This window comes from Rattus rattus, chromosome 14 (genome assembly GCF_011064425.1).
Source record: "Rattus rattus isolate New Zealand chromosome 14, Rrattus_CSIRO_v1, whole genome shotgun sequence".
NCBI classification, from domain to species: Eukaryota; Metazoa; Chordata; class Mammalia; order Rodentia; family Muridae; genus Rattus; species Rattus rattus.
Window position 1 is genome coordinate 29,801,041 of NC_046167.1, and position 17,989 is coordinate 29,819,029.

At 39.4% G+C, this 17,989-nt stretch overlaps 1 protein-coding gene across 26 annotated transcripts in view; it reads right to left on the reverse strand.

Annotated features, from left to right (window-relative positions):
• The window catches only part of Crem (cAMP responsive element modulator), a 65,291-nt gene that overhangs the window by 27,403 nt on the left and 19,899 nt on the right, over window positions 1-17,989 (reverse strand). For 11 of the 26 annotated variants that reach the window (XM_032884342.1, XM_032884341.1, XM_032884344.1 and 8 more), the window contains 2 exons: window positions 3,211-3,305; window positions 2,926-3,068 (listed from right to left, as the gene is read on the reverse strand). The exons of 5 other annotated variants lie outside the window; for them this stretch is intronic. In XM_032884342.1, coding sequence (XP_032740233.1) covers window positions 2,926-3,068; window positions 3,211-3,305 — 238 coding nt within the window. Of the gene's footprint in view, window positions 1-2,370; window positions 3,069-3,210; window positions 3,306-7,961; window positions 8,109-17,989 lie in introns of those variants that run through there. 10 more of the 26 variants (XM_032884307.1, XM_032884309.1, XM_032884317.1 and 7 more) reach the window with 3 other exon arrangements.

Sequence of the window (17,989 nt, forward strand, 5' to 3'; positions counted from 1 at the left end):
TCCCTGAGATAGAAGAGATCTTCCTTGACCAAACCAATTGACTGTGGTGCTTGAGACTGAAGCCAAGGCCTGTACACACCAGGTAAATGCTTTCCCAGTGAGCCACACTCCTGCGAGTGTCTGTCATCCCAGCAGAGCCTCTGCGGTATAGCTATTATGTATCCTCTAATAGTAAATCCTTGCCTGATCAATGACTACATTCTTCAGTTTTATTTTTAAGTCTGCCTGTTTTTCCTGTACTCAGTAAAAATATTTAACTTCTAAGATAAACAGTAGTTGCAAGGTAAGGATGTGTGTAGCTCAGTGTTAGCCCTGGCCTAACATGCACAAGGTCCCAGATGGATCCCTGGAACTACTAAAAAATAAAAATAGGAAATCAAAATAATAAAATCACTTTTCAACAAATACCTTTCAACTATTAAAAATATGACTTTGGGCTAGAAAGATGGCTCAGGTGTGCAAACATGAGGACCTGAGTTCACTCCTCACCACCCATGTAAAAGCTGGGGTTAGTGTTATATGTTTGTAACCTCAGCACTTAGTGGAGATGAGCGAATACCAGAAAGTCTTTCCAAAATGGTGAGCTCCAGGTGAGGCCTTATCTCAAAACATAAGGTGCAGAAGCCATAGAAGACACCTATGTCAGCCTCTAGCCTTTGTATATGCATGTGTAAGCAAGTGTATCCACATAAACAGAAAGAAAAAATTAATGTAACTAAATGTGGGAGATATTTTATTTCATCAAGTTTGATATTCTTGTCAGAAGATTATGAGGGTGACTCAAAACAATGCATAGAAAAATATACAGAGCTTCTAGTCAAACTATTCTAAAATTCAAGGAATGCTAGCAGCTTTTTCTATTCTTAAATATTTAATATATAACATAAATGCATCAAAACCTGCTAAGTTTTTAATAGTAAGAAGATTAATTACAATGGATCTTGTATGTATAATGGTATATATAGATATTCCCTAATGAAGTATAGAGATTATTCTGCTGAACTTCTAACAGTTGCCTCGTTACCCCCGGAACTTCTGACTCTCCCCACCTTGCAGCCTACATAGAGTGACTAGAAAGCCAAGTGTAGACACTGGGAGCTCTGCAGCCACGGCACAGCAGCTCACTGAAAGGAGAGGCTGAATGAGCATGAACAAGATCGTCTCAACTAATGCAAACTCCTTTGTCTCCTCCCAGTGTTTGCACATCTTTTTCTCCCCACTCTGACCTATGCTTTTCTTTTGTCTTCACATATACCCCACAGTTTGGCCCCTGAAATTACTCCCACTTCAAAGACTAAAGCCTGAGATGCCTCTTGATCTGATCACTGAGTGAGCAGAAGCAAACACCAGAGCCCTTCACCACATTCCCTCCAGCTTCAACATTCTCCTAGCTTTCATTTCACATTTCATGTCACATTTAGTGGTAATAATCTAGGCAAATTAACCCACAGCATCAACTTCCCTTGTTCCCTGTTAATAGATCATTGCCACCATGAAAAGTCCTATGTAGTCTCAGGCCATGCCAGAGAAATGCCAAGATAACATTCTCTTAGCCTCATCTCCAAAACTTTGTATTAACATTCTTTCAGCAGTATTTTCCAAACTTTCCCCTGTCAAAGCACAAACAGAAAACAATAGCATGAACAGCCCACTGCGCACTGGGTAAATGGGCAAAGTTGCTCAAGGCTGAGGATCAGTAGGGAGGCTCTAGCCTCCTAGACCTGCTCAGCCTGTCTAGGGACACAGAGCTGAGGAGCTGTCTGCACTCCAGGAACCTAGACTGTACTACAGAGGCACAAAAGCTAGCAAGCCCTGGTTTACAGACCTAAAACATTCACCACATAGTCCCAATAGGACAAAGAAACCAAGACAGAAACAAAAGGTTGTGGGAATTTTCTTCACACTCATTTTGAACATGTGCATTCAGCATCCAGCAGAGTATTGACAAGTTATACCCATCTTTGACAGGTCATGACAATAGCTGCCCAAAATTACCAACAGGATTTAATTTACTATTACAAATATCTATCACCACAGGAGAAATTCTAAGAAACAAACAACAACAACAACTCCTACATAAGATCTTCCATACAGAAAAGGAGATAACATGTTTAATAGCCAAGTCTTGAGACTTTGCAGGTAAGACTACATTATAGTCTTTGCACTTTATTTAGACACAGTATATAACATTACATACATCCCCAAGGACCCAAGAAGTTGTTTCCTCTGGTTTCCTTTCTTCCTTTCTACTTTGCTTTCTAGGTCGCATTATTCTTGTCTGTCAAATGTGCTTGACTTAGGAAAATCATTAGTGCTTTAGTAAGAATTTCAAAAAGCACAGAAGTAACAATACATTAAAATGCACAAGTCTAAATGCCAATGTATCTGTTTATTAGAGCTTCCAGTGTGTAAAGTTCAAATAAAATGATCTATCCAATTGCTACAGTTTGAAAGTTAAATAATTTTTTGTTCTTTTAGAAAAACTGCAGCACAAATTAACAAAGTAATGAAATGAAATTACATTTAAAGCACAACTTAGAAAACATATTTACCTCTTATTATATGATTAAGTATAATAAGTCGCTGGCAACAAAAGCCATCGACAATGAAATACAGACATTTATAGCAGAAAGACAACAAAAACAAGAACTTTTCAAATTGTTACTTGAGATGAATATAAACATGTAAATAGGAACCCTTTCTTTAATTTTTAACCACTTATCATGCACACTCAGCAATAAAGACTTTTCAGCTATCAGTACAAATATCTTACTGCTTTAACATGCACTTTTTATTCTGTGACACACAGCTGTTAATGATTCACAGTTGTTAATGAAACATTTGGATGCCCACACCCACACCGCTTCACTGTAATAGGGAAGACTTAAAGCTAGCACTGTGTCTATTGAATCGTAGCATACATACTGTATTGCCCCGTGCTAGTCTGATATATGCTAGTTGGTACTGCCATGGTAGCAATGTTAGGTGGTGTCCCTTCTTCCTCTGATTTTTCTTCTTCAATCTTGGGAATACCAGGCACATCAGAGGAAAGTTCATTCAGTATTTTTCTAAAATATAATATAAAAATATAAGCAATTAGGATATAGAAAGAGACAACAAAAAAAGCTATAAAGAATAATTGCTTGGCTCTATAATTATTGTGGGGTTTTTTGTGTGGAAATACTCCAGTTGGAAAGTTAGTTAACTCACCTATATGAGGGTCTTCGTGAAAGAATTTCTCTACGTTTATGCGAATCGATTACTTCTGAGTCTGCAGAATCATCTGTCTCTGCAATTGTTGCTACCTATAATACAAGACTTTCTGAAATGCATCATAACATGTATGGTCTTCATTTCACTCAAAAATGGTGATTAAGAGTCTGTGCATAGAACTCAGCTTAGTGCTTGTATGGAGAGGAAAACAAGGAATAGAATGGATAATAAACTACAAAAATTCAATAGAAGAGTACTTGGAATACCAAGTAAGGCTTCACAGGAAAGGGAAATGCATAAAACACTTAAGACTCAAAACCCCAAACCTGAATGTGTCCTTGTAAGTACAGGTATCAGTAAGGCCATAACAGATGCAGAAAAACTACTCAATTTAGTGCTCTCTCTACATTATCATTGGCCTAAACTGGGTATAAAAGTTACGGCATCATATACAGCCACCGAACCCAGGCACTATTGCTGATGCCAAGAAGTGCAAGCTGACAGGAGCCTGACAGAGCTGTCTGCTGAGAGACTCTGCCAGAGCCTGACAGATACAGAAGCAGATGCTCGCAGCCAACCACTGAACTGAGAACAGGTTCCTGAATGGAGGAGTTAGAGAAAGGATTAAAGGAGCTGAAGAGGTCTGAAGGGGTTTGAAGGGGTTTGCAACCCCATAAGAATAACAATACCAACCAACCAGAGCTCCCAGGGACTAAACCACCATCCAAAGAGTACACATGGACAGACCCATGGCTCCAGCTGCATGCATATGTAACAGAGGATGGCCTTGTTGGGCATCAATGGAAGGAGAAGCCCTTGGTCCCGCCAAGGCTCAATGCCCCAGGGTAGGGGAAGGTGGGGAAGCAGGAAGGGGTGGGTGGCAGAACACCCTCATAGAAGCAGGGAGAGGAGAGATGGGATAGGGGATTTATGGATGGGAAACTGGGAAAGGGGATAACATTTGAAATGTAAACTTTTAAAAAAAGTTAGTGCACTAGATAGGTCCGAAGAAGAATGCTTATGTAAACAAATCAGTAAAACCAGGCTTGTTAAGAGAAGAATTTATATTATAAGGCTTATATTAGAGTTTAAAGATTCTGAAGTCAAAACAAATTTATATTTAAAAAACCAGTAAGATGGCTCAGTGAATAAAAGCACTTGCCACTATGCCTGACAACCTGAGTTCAGTCCCAAGACCCACATAACACACAGAGAACAAATTCCCACTGGTTGTCCTCTAACCTACAAGTAGACATTATGGAATGCACCCAAAGACACATTCACATAGAAGATAGACTGGTGAGTGAGTGAGTGGGTGGGTGAGTGGATGGATGGATGGATGGATGGATGGATGGATGGATGGATGGATGGATAAGAGTGGTAAAAATAAAAGTATCAGAACTTACAGCATGATTTCACTTTTAAAACCAGGAACAATGCAATGATATGACAACTAAAGAAAATGAGAAAACTAAAATGACAAATCTCTAAACATGTCTTCTGTCAATATATTTAGTCATTTAGCTCTAAGGTTTAGGGGAAGTAGGTTTACAAAACTTCATGTTACATGAGACTTTGACATGGGGGAAAAAACTAAGAAGATCAAGCATGAAAACAACATGTAGCTCCTTCATGCTACGTGGTGAGTCCAGGTAGGAACAGCACGGTGCTGGGGAGGTGGCCCAGTTGAGAGAGTGCTTTCATCCTGTACAACGCCGTATATTTGATCCCCAACATCACTTAAAACCCGGTATAGTGGTGAAATCCTCTAACCCCAACATTTGAAGGCAGAAACAGAAGCACATAAAATTCAAGGACATTCTTAAATATACTATGAGCTTGAAGCCAGCTTGAGCTTCAAAAAATCTTCTCTAGAAAAATGCCAAGAAAGAAGAGGAGAAAAAAGGAAGATCGGTATATTTTCCTCTTGAAAATTCTAAAAGTTTGTGTAGAATTAGCATATTTAAAGTGTTTCCAGCATGAAAAAATGATATAAAATACATATTTTAATTAGCTAATTTAGTCATACCACAAGGTATACACACTTTAAAACAAAATGTTGTTCAAAATAAATGGGTAAAAATTGTTTACCAATTAAAATACATACTAAAAGTTCATTTCTGATTTTAATAAAAGGAATTATCTAGTCTTGAATGCATATAGACAGGCATGTGTGTGTACATATATACCACACATATGCATATATATTCATCTACAAATATAACATTTTTGGTCATGGATACTCTACACAAACACTCACACACTGAATAGAACCTACTAGGACCTTACACAGTCATACACCATGTATTTTACACTGGCAATATACTTCACACAGCTGTCCAAAAACCACAGCAATTCCCTCCTGTTCAGGGGAGACCATTATTTCATCCAGTTTAGAAAAGGTAGATGAAATGAGCAGTGGTGGTGGCTCATGTCTTTAATCCCAGCACTTGGAAGACAGAAGCAAGTGGATGACTATGAGTTTGAGGCCAGCCTGGTCTACAAAGCAAATTCTAGTATTGTATGGAATGTCATTATAAATGAAACCACTACTGCATATAATTAATAATGCTAATAAAACATTTAAAAATTGAAGTTCATGCAGAAGATTTGACATTTAGAACATGGGAGTTCTAAGATAAGATCCAAGAGCATTTATCTCTACAAAGATAATCAAATCATTAACTTAACAAAACAACAGCATATTCTTTTTTTTTTTTTTTTTTTTTTTGTTCTTTTTTTCAGAGCTGGGGATCGAACCCAGGGCCTTGTGCTTCCTAGGCAAGTGCTCTACCACTAAGCTAAATCCCCAACCCCACAACAGCATATTCTTATTATAAAACAGTGTTGCATTCCAATACGAGCCAGGTAAAGTTTTTATGACTAATAAAATTCATAATGCAAAGAAGAACAAGGAGAAACTTTCTAACTTTATAATTAAAATTAGAAGTTACAAATTCGGGCTGGAGAGATGGCTCAGTGGTTAAGAGCACCGACTGCTCTTCCCAAGGTCCTGAGTTCAAATCCCAGCAACCACATGGTGGCTCACAACCATCTGAAATGAGATCTGATGCCCTCTTCTGGTGTGTCTGAAGATAGTGACAGTGTAGTCATAATATATAATAAATAAATAAAATATTAAAAAAAAAAGAAGTTACAAATTCGGGCTGGAGAGATGGCTCAGCAGTTAAGAGCACTGACTGCTCTTCCAGAAGTCCTGAGTTCAAATCCCAGCAACCACATGGTGGCTCACAACCATCTGTAATGAGATCTGATGCCCTCTTCTGGTGTGTCTGAAGACAGCTACAGTGTGTGTGTATATATATATATATATACACACATACACACTGTATATATATATATATAAGTAAATCTTTTTTTTTTTTCCTTTTTCTTTTTCTTTTTTTTTCCCAGAGCTGGGGACCGAACCCAGGGCGCTCTACCACTGAGCTAAATCCCCAACCCCCAATAAATAAGTCTTAAAAAACAAAAAAAAAAAAAGAAGTTACAAATTCTTGGAATCAAGGGTCATCACCAAAAAGTAAAAACAATGATAGGAATTATTTCTACCCCCTGGCAACAAAGACAAGATACTTAAGCTGGAAAGAGAAGCAAGCTCAGGGAATATAGAAATTTTTTATGGAAATTCATCATGTCAGTGCTGTGCTGCAGCCCTCACAGCGTTCTATGAGAAACTACACTCAACCATGCAGGCGAAGGCAAGATTATGTATATGCACATCCATTTTCCTCACAGATTTAAGCCTTGCTTGTCACCACTTAGGTTCAAACAAGTTCTACACTAAAGAATAATAACAAATTGACCTACAAAAGAAATCAGTTTAGTAGATATGAAAAGTATGCTATAAAGTACACGCATAATAAATAATATCTATTAATGAAAAAACTATCTTCAAGAGTCTAGGATGTGACCATTTTGATAATAACAATAAGTCATAAAATACATATCTGTACCACAACCACATCTACAAAAGCCCAGGTTCAACCTCAGGAGTGTATGACGTGGAAACAAAGTGCCCAAGTGACAAGGATCTGTACTTTCAGACTGGGGTGCAGGAGGTATTAGAGAATGTGCTTAGCATGCACAAAGATCTGTAGTTAAAGCCCAGCATCAAATGTCCTGAATTCCTAAGGGCTGCACTCACTAATCTGAACTAAATGTCTGACCCTGAGCAATAATGTACTCAGGACACCAAGGCAGGAAGCTTGATGCCAACTCGTGTTACGGGGAATCCAAAGCCAGCCAGGACTGTGCTCTTCATAGTGCTATGTTTATCACAACGTCTGCCGAGTCCTCAAAGCACCACTAAAGAGCTTTGCTAGATAAATGTAAGTCTGAGAAAAAGAAGCTAAAGCACACAAATGTGTATTTAACAATTACTCATTGTATAAAATTAAGAGCGATAACAAAACTCCAACCCGTAAGTCAGTCTATATACACAGCACAACACAATGTACCATACATAAAAAGAAATTCTCCAAGTATCCAAAAAGACATCTTTAATATAAAGTTACACAAAACAGGTAAATGGAGCGGCACACGCCTGTAGTCCCATGATTTGAGAGGCTGAGGAGGAGGATAAGGTGTTCAAAGCCAGCCTTGGCTACATAGTGAAACCTTATCTCTAAAAGAGTAAAAGAAAAAAAATGATGATAAATGAATTAAACAACAGAAAAAATTTAAAGCTCAAGAAAGTCAAAGACAAATGGTCAAGGAAGGAAGCTAACCTGAACAGTTTGTATTTGTGGTGACTGAATAACCGATGGATGTGGTGTCTGAATTACTCCCTGGACCTGTACAGTTTGGCCTGAAGGTAACTGTACTAGAGTCACAGCTGGGGAGCCTCTTCCAGTGCCTGATCCAGCTACAGAAACCTGAAAAAATGACCATCATTGAGGATTAAAGCTGGACTTGTTTTGCTTTTGTTTATTTTTAAGAGTACCACTTGCTATCACAACCAGCCTACTTCTCTTTTCTTTTTTCTGAATCTCAGAAATGAAGAACAAGTGGGGTACTTACCATTAGGAGGTAGTCACTGTCCTGGAACTGTCATTCTCTGATGTGACAGATACTAAAGAACCCATGTGCCTCACTTTTGCTGCCCATGCTTTGGCAGCTAAGAATGTTCCGAGCACGAAGTTCTAAAGCAGTTAAACTACCTTGCAACCTCTGGGCTACTAACAGGGTCACCCTTTTCAGGCCAAAGCACAAACTCCTCCTCTTTAACTGAGTAAGAGGAACTGAAGAAAATTCAAATGTGGTAGATTACTTTTTTGATAAATGAAATGTTTTGCATACGGCAATTCTTTCACTATTTTAGATGTAAGCCAATACACTGTCTCGATATGTTTAACGAAAAGTCATTTTTATATTCTACAACATGCATACCTGTTTCTGTCTCTCTCTCTCTCTCTCTCTCTCTCTCTCTCTCTCTCTCTCTCTCTCTCACACACACACACACACACACACACACACACACACACACACACACAGAGTACACCATAGAACAAAGAAATTGCAGGACCTTTCAAGCCTTTCCTGTCTGTTCCAAAACACCCTCTTGCCTCAGGGCTGGTGTGGCAGCCTCTTTCCAACATGGAGTATCAGTGGAGAGGTGCAGAGCCCCATCAGTCTTTAACTAAGAAATGAGTGACATTGGCATCTCCCTATATCACACTACTAAGTATATCCACAAACGCCCTTTGGATTGGACTCAAAGCCTACTACAGTCTCTAGTAATCAGTCTATACATCTGGCCACTATAATTTTAGAAACTTTTCTTAATTTAACTAAGTGCACTATGCATTTTGATTTAGACCTTGAAAATGAAATACAGTAGGAGTTTCTATCTTGAACAATAAAAGAACCTCATGGAAGCTGCTGTCTTTTAAGAAACACCAATGAGTCCCAGGCTACTTTACTAGTGTTTATTACTTCAAAAATATTTGAATATGGTTTTGCAAGGTGAGCATAGTGGCATATGTTTGAAATCTGGGCACTCAGGAGGCTGAGGCAGAAGGATCATGAATTTGTGGGCAGGATAAAAAACACAGAAATACCCTTCTCTGGGAGGGGGAAAATAGATTCACAACAAATAGTTAAGATTTACTTACAATGGCATTTTCTAGAAAGCAAATACTTTAACACATAAAAAAAGAAAGCTATGGGTAGCACTGCACTTCATGGACTGAGACATGAAGTAGCATGGGTAGAACTGAGGCCTAAAAACAATACATCAACAAGTAAGGAGCTGGCCACTCTACTCTGTCTGACTATCACAGGCGCACAGAATAAAGATCAGTCCAGCCAGTCCTGAACGAAAACTGAAGGCTTTCTGTGGTAAGGAGCTGGCCGCTCTACTCTGTCTGACTATCACAGGCGCACAGAATAAAGATCTGTCCAGCCAGTCCTGAACGAAAACTGAAGGCTTTCTGTGGGAACCAGAGCTGAAGCCACACCTTGATCTAAGCCTAGATTAGGAAGTGACAAATGAGGCCAGAGGCAACTGATACACACACCTACCGGGCCATTTCAGCCTTCCTCTCACAGTACCCGCATCTACCTTATCTACCTTGGATTGTAGAAGTAAAGTGCATCGTGTGTGTGTGTGTGTGTGTGTGTGTGTGTGTGTGTGTGTGTGTGTGTGTGTGTGTATAATAGTACATTGTGTGCCTGTGTGTGCATGTGCATGTGTGTGTTGAACAGTTAAAGGTACAAAGAAAAAGGATTTTTTTCCACAATCTCAGCCCAGAAACCAACACTGTACAAATGATGGAAGGATATCCAGCACTGTATTAACTGGCAGAAGGTTCCCTCCTCCTCTCAAGTAACCTCAAACTCTCTCAAATTGAGAGAAATCTCAGGATATCTTTATACTTAAACTTGCTAACTACCTCAGAGGTTTTGTTGTTTTCAATTTTTTATTACATATAGAGTATGTTTGGGTATGTGTCTATGCCACTTTGTATGTTCACGCCACTGTGTTGTAAGATTGACAGAACAACTTATTGGAATTGGTCTCTCCTTCTACCAGGTAGCTCCACAGGATCAAACTCCAGTCATCCAATTCAGCAGTAAGTGTTTTCAGCATCTGAGCCATCTCACCAGCCCTAAAGAGGTTTCAGTATCTGAGTCAACTGGATTTCGACCTAGTATAGTGATGGTAACTATTTAATAACCACATACTAGGAAGTGGAATCCTGACTCTGTCCATGACATAAACAACACATTATGGACCATGACTTGTTTCAGGATACAAATAGGGATTGTGGACACAAAATCTGACAAAGATGTCCATTCCATATCTGGTGCTTGCAAGCCCATATAAGACAGTTGCACAAGATTTTTATCTACTGACTAATACCACACTAGAAATTAAAATGGAAAAATGATCACCTAATAGCTCAGCAATGGTAAATCTATTATTACAATGCTATAATTTTATGAAAAAGTTACATTTTTGAAAAATTATTTAGTAAACATTCTGACAGTGTTTTACCTTGGGGTTTTTGTGTGTGTATGTTTTCAGTTGGTTGCCGGGTTTTGTTGTTGTTTTGAGACAATGTCTCATTATGTATCCCTGGCTAGCCTGAAACTTATTACATAAACCAGACTGACCTCAGGCAGTCACCTGCTTCTGCTGAAATTCAGGCATGCACCTCCATCGCCACAGCAACTATTTCTTTTAATGATTATGATTTTTGTTGTTGTTTGGTTTTGGTTCTCTCTCTCTACCTTCCTTCCTTCCTTCCTTCCTTCCTTCCTTCCTTCCTTCCTTTCTTCTTTTGTTTTGTTTTGTTTTTCAAGACAGGGCTTCTTTGTGTATCCTTGGCTAGCCTGGAACTTACATATACCAGGTTGGCCTTGAACTCACAGAGATCGGCCTCCCTCAAAGGTTCTCATGTATCACAGGCTAGCTCGCAACTCACTATATATCCCAAGGCAGTCTCAAATTTATGATGACCTCTGTCTCAGTCTTCCAAGTGCTGAGATTATAAATCTGCTCTAATACACTTGGCTTTAATACTTATTTCAATTAAACAGATCTAGATTCTAATATATACTTCTACAATGAATTTACAGTGTGTTTCATGAGGTGATATGTGAAGAAAATCTGGATCTCACAGACAGTGGATTTTAAAGAGCAAGGGGATTTTACTATAGCTTTTACAGAGAAGCAACAATACTCTGAAACTCACAAGTAAGTGGTTGTTCCCAAATCTGTACCAAAGACATTAAAATCCACTGGTGTGGATATGTCTTAACCCACTCAATCTTATACAACATCTTGAAATACTTCTAGGGAAGCACTGGCTCAGTGAGTGAAACAAATGGGGACCACCTTTCCTTGAAAGCAAATCCCATTTCATGACAGAGTGTTAAGCTAAGGTAGTATGTACGCAAGGGTCATGTTGTTATGGTGCTCTTACTGGTTCATCCAAAATATTCTCCCATGAACTTGGCAGCTGAGTTTCACATTAAAGGAACAGGAGTGAAGAATATAAAGGTTAACCATGCTCCTTGATGCCACTGATAGGGCTAAAGTTAAGACCAAAAGTTTATCTCCCAATTATTGTTTTGATTGTACCAATACAAATGTTACTAGAATAAAAGGTAGCCTAAATTGTATTATATATAAATAAATTTTATTATTATGTATGTTTATCCTAGCAAATCTTTTGAAAGGATCTTCAGATCTTGCCCAAGGTTTTGCAGTGCACAGAACACTTTGTGGTGGTTGCTCCATATTAACACTGCTCCAGTCTGCTGTTCAGCTCAAAGAGAGGGCTGAGACAGGCTGAGATTTCAGCTCCAATACAGCTTCATAGGCACAACACAAACCCGTAACACTGACTGACCATTTGTAGGTCAGAGACTAGCAAAATATAAATTATGCTTTTTAACTTGTTTAGAAAGGCAAAACACCCAAACCTTCCTTAACCCAAAGAGAAGGACTGACAGCATGTTCCCATAAGAGGATGCTGTACCCTTTGCTGGGGTCCTCACCCCACACTTGCTTTTCCTTCCCTTTCCTTCCCTTTCCTTTCCTTCCCTTTTCCATTCCTCCTTCCCCTTCCCTTTCCCCTTCTTCCCTTCCCCTTTATTTTCTTTTTTTCTTTCTTTTGAGATAGGGGTCTCAAACTCTACGCTTTACCAATTGGTCTCTTTTAGTAACTGGGACTACAGGCACAACACTCCACCAAGCTGGTAGTGGGAAAAACTTAAAACTATGACAGTTGTTCACATGGAAGGACTTTTCTCGGTAGAATCACAGTTCTCTGACAAGTCCTGCCAGAGACCCAGTGCATCTCAATGATTTGCTTTTTTAACAAAAAGTAAAACATTTAAAGATAATGAACTTAAAACTCAAGAATACTAGAAATACTTTCAAAAGTTGTGCTGTTATGAAGGATCTGCACTCTGTGTATCCACTTCCTGTGAATAAACACTGCAGTGTCAAAGGATGAGATCATTAAAGAACTAAAGCAAGAATAAATCATAGTGTGTGTGCGTGTGTGTGCGTGTGTGTGAGTGTGTGTGTGTATATGTGTGTGTATGTGAGTGTGTATGTGTGTATGTGTGTATGTGTGTGTGTATGTGAGTGTGTGTGTATGTGTGTGTGAGTGAGAGAGAGAGAGAAAGAGAGAGTGTGTGTGTGTGAGAGTATGTGTGTGAGTGTGTGAGTGTGTGTGAGTGTGTGTGTGTATGTGTGTGAGTATGTGTGTGTGAGTATGTGTGAATGTGTATGTGAGTATGTGTGTGAATGTGTGTATGTGAGTGTGTGTATGTGTGTGTGCGTGTGTGAGTGTGTGTGTGAGAGTGTGTGTGTGTGTGTGTGTGTGTGTGTGTGTGTGTATCCTAGTTAGTGTTACTATTGCTGTGATGGAACATGTTCAAAGCAACTTGCAGAGGAAAGAGTTTGTTTCAGCTTACACTACCAGGTAAGAATCCATCATTGGGGGACTGAGAATAGGAGATTAGAAGCAACAGCTAATACAAAACAATGGGCGGGGGGGCGCTGTTTACTAGTTTACTCCTCAGGGCTTGCTCAGCCTGCTTTCTTTTAGAACCCAGGACCACAGGGGTGGCAGCATTCATAATGGGCTAGGCCCTAGGACATCAATCATCAGTTAAGAAAATGTTGCACAGATTTACTTACAGGCTGATCTTATGGAGGCATTAATCTTAATTGAGGTTGCCTACACTCAGATGATTTCAGTCTGTGTCAAGTTGACATAAAACTAGCTATACCCGTGGGGGGGGGGTGCTGCTAGGTATTGCTAGGTATATATATATATATGTGTGTGTGTGTGTGTGTGCCATGTGTATATATGCTATATATGTATGTATATACATATACAAATAACTATATATTTCCAGTTGCTTTATCTTTCAGGTATAACTCTCAGAACTCCATATTAAACAACAGTTCTATCAAAAGTTTTAGTGTCAAGAATACCTGGTGCAGACCAACAAGATAACTCAGTGAGTAAAGCCCCTTGCTGTCAAGATTGATGACCTGTGTCTAGTCCTGAAACATCATGGGAGGACATAACCAATTCTCACAGTTGTTCTTTGACTTCCACATACACCATAGTCCACATGTGCTTAGACCTACATACACACAAAATAATAACATAAAAACATATCTTTTAAAGAATACCTGGGCCAGGTATGGTGGTGCATGCCTTTCACGTCAGCCCTCAGGAGGCAGGCAGACCTCTGTAAATTTGAGGCCAGCTTCGTCTACATAGTTAATTCCAGGCCAGCCAGAAGTACATAGTGAGACCCTGTCTCAGGAAAAACAAACAAACAAACAAACAAACAAACAAACAAACACTAATGCAGAAACAAGTTGTAAGTTTCTACCAACACAGGCTATGACCCCAAAATCCTAGAGGTGAGCTAAATAAATTCTGGAATGATACTTCTGCCACGTCCAATCTCTGGGCAATGCAAAAGTCTCCTAAAGACTATGGTTAAACTGCTAAAGCACAAATAATGTACCCTTGATGCTAGACTTTAGATGAATCCTGTAATCAAGAACGCACTTAGATCTGCAAAACTGCCATCCTATAGGCTCACTAGCTTTGGGGAAGCTGGTAAGTGATAAGCATTAAGCCTATAGAGTTAAAGATCTTAAACTCCATCTCACATGGCAGCACTGCCCAAGAAAAACGTTCACTAGGAGCCTGGCCCCCATGGTCGCCTGCATCCCACTTCCCAAGATTAGGTCCATCTACAGTGCCCAGAAACCACACTCCAGGCGCTGGTCGCTGTCTGCACACCTCTTGCAGCAAGTAGGCAAGCCAGCTCCCCGCTTAGCCACCTATGCTGCTCATAGTCTTCCTGCTCCTGCCGGACAGAAGAAAGCAGGCCTCTCAGACCTACTACTAAGTCCTTTCCTGAACACTGTAAATACCTCAACTAAGGACCACAATGAAAGAAAAACACAGAGACAGACAGAGACAGGAAGGAAGGAAGGAAGGAAGGAAGGAAGGAAGGAAGGAAGGAAGGAAGGAAGGAAGTCGCAACCAACATACTACTCTAGATGCACAAGTCCTATGCACAAACAAAAACAGAAACCAAGAAGACATGGATCTCCCACAACTAAATTCCCTAATAATCAAGTCTAATGAAAGTGACTTGGAAGAATTTCCAAGGAATTCAGAAGAATTATTATACTAATGTTTAAACAACTCATAGAAGACATGAATATACGCCAAGAGCAAACAACAATGACATGAATGAAGTAAAGAAGGCAATCCAAGATGTGAAAACAGAATTTAACAGAGACAGAATTGCTGAAGAATAGTCCAACTAAATTAATGCTGGAAATGCAATATTCAATAAGCCAAATCTTTGCCTTAGTGGAAAGCCATACCAATGGAAAGGACCATGGAAAATAGAGACTCTGGGCTTGGAGGACAAGGCAGAGGAACTGGAAGGTCAATTGAGAAATTCTGAAATAAATATGAAGAGAAAATAGGTAACCAAGAAAAGATCCAGCTTGTAGATTGTGGGAATAAAAGGACACTATTGCACTGAAGGCATAGAATATATTTTCAATAAAATCATGGAGGGGCTGGGCATCAAAGTAAACAGGCTTGAATCCCAGCATCCAGGAGGTGGATGTCTGTGAGCATGAAGCAAGCCTGCTCTACACTGTGAGTTCCAGGGCAGTTAGTATGACATAGTAAGACTTGGTCTCCAAAACAAAACAAAAACCAGAGAAGAAAGTTTCTCAAATCTAGAAAAAGAAATAGCCATCCAAGTACAAGAAGCCTACAGAACTCCAAATAGGCAGGGCCAAAATAGAAGTTCCCCACAAAATATTATAGTTAAGACATTAAAAACACAAAATAAAGGGATCAACATCTGTAAGACAGAAAGGTCATGACACTTATAAAGGTAGGCCCACCAACAGAATACCTTATTATTCAACAAAAACGTCTGGCTTTGCAATGTATTCCAAGTTCTGAAAGACCAAAATTGTCAATCTGAACAGTATACCCAACCAAACTATCTATTAAAATTGGAGAAATAAAATCTTTCCATGATAAAAACAGATTAAATGAATTTATGACCACTAAGCCAGCTCTACAGAAATTATTAGAAAAATTCTGAACGAAAGGATAAACACACCCAGGAGGTCATACGTAATAAATAACTTCAACAGTTACCCAAAAGAAGTCTAAGAAAGCAACAATATGTAAGTGATTAATACACATCTCTCTATGATAACTCTTTTTTTTTTTTAATTAACTTGAGTATTTCTTATATACATTTCGAGTGTTATTCCCTTTCCCGGTTTCTGGGCAAACATCCCCCTCCCACCTCCCCTTCTTTATGGGTGTTCCCCTCCCCATCCTCATCCCCATCCCTTGCCGCCTCCCCCAACAATCTAGTTCACTGGGGTTCAGTCTTAGCAGGACCCAGGGCTTCCCTTCCACTGGTGCTCTTACTAGGATATTCATTGCTACCTATGAGGTCAGAGTCCAGGGTCAGTCCATGTATAGTCTTTAGGTAGTGGCTTAGTCCCTGGAAGCTCTGGTTGTTTGGCATTGTTGTACATATGGGGTCTCGAGCTCCTTCAAGCTCTTCCAGTTCTTTCTCTGATTCCTTCAACGGGGGTCCTGTTCTCAGTTCAGTGGTTTCCTGCTGGCATACGCCTCTGTATTTGCTGTAGTCTGGCTGTGTCTCTCGGGAGAGATCTACATCCGGCTCCTGTCGGCCTGCACTTCTTTGCTTCATCCATCTTATCTAATTGGGTGGCTGTATATGTATGGGCCACATGTGGGGCAGGCTCTGAATGGGTGTTCCTTCTGCCTCTGTTCTAAACATTGCCTCCCTATCCCCTGCCAAGGGTATTCTTGTTCCCCTTTTAAAGAAGGAGTGAAGCATTCGATTTTGGTCATCCTTCTTGAGTTTCATGTGTTCTGTGCATCTAGGGTAATTCAAGCACTTGGGCTAATAGCCACTTATCTATGATAACTCTTAATATTAATGGTCTCAACTCCCCCAGTAAATATACAGACTATTAGAGAACAGGACCTGAGCTGGAGAGATTGCTCAGTGGTTAGGAGCACTGACTGCTCATCCAGAGGTCCTGAGTTCAATTGCCAGCGACCACATGGTGGCTCACAACCGTCTGTAATGGAATCTGGTACCCTCTTCTGGTGTGTCTGAAGACAGATACAGTGTGCTCATATGTATATAGAATAAATAAATCTTTTAAAAAAAAGAAAACGGGACCCATCTTTTTGCTGCTTCCTTATCATCAATGATAGGTGCCACTTTAAAATAAAAGAATGAAAAACTGTATTCCAAGGAAATGTAACTAATAAATAAATAAATAAGCATAGCAATTTTAATGTCTAACTAAAGAAACTTCAAACTAAAACTAGCCAGAAGGAATGAGGTCATTTCATAGTCACTAAGAGAACACTCCCAGTTCTAAACATAAGCATACCAAACACAGACGCACTCAATTTCAGAAAAGAAATATTGCTAGGTCTAAAACCACAGATTAATTCATTACAGTGATAGGACACAGTAAGTGACTTCAATACCTCACTCTTACCAGTTAACAGGTCATCCTGACAAAAAACTAAGCAAAAAAAAAAAAAAAAAAAAAGGAGTTAAATGATTTCTTAAGTCAAACAGACACAACAAATATCTACAGAACGTCCCATCCCAACTCTAAAGTATTTTCATTCTTCTCAGAAACCCATGGAACCTTCTAAAAAACTGATCACATATTTGTTGACCAGAGCAAGTGTCAACAAATGCACCATGTGTATGCCGTTACTTATGGAGGTCAGAGGAGGATAGACAGTTGTGAGCCACTATGTGGGTACTGGAAGCCAAAATTTATATTAGGTAAAGTTTGATAACATCATGTATTCTACCTGACTACAATGGGACAAAGCTGGTTATCAACAGCAAGAGAAACTACAGAAAGTATGCAACCTGTGACGACTAAACAACACACTCTTGAAGCATAATTGGTTACATATTTGAACATTATTGTGAGAGAAATCCTAAAACATATGTAATTATAGCATGCAAAGGTTCTAAAGACGTTTTGGGAACACTGGGGAATTAGTAAACTAGGCCTGGCAGCACACTCCATAATCTCGGCATTAAGGAGGCAGATTCAAGATACTTCAGGCTTAACACTAGCCTAGGCGGCATAAGATGACCATGTCTCAAAAATAAATCAAATTTTTAAAACGTTAAATCAAAAGACAAA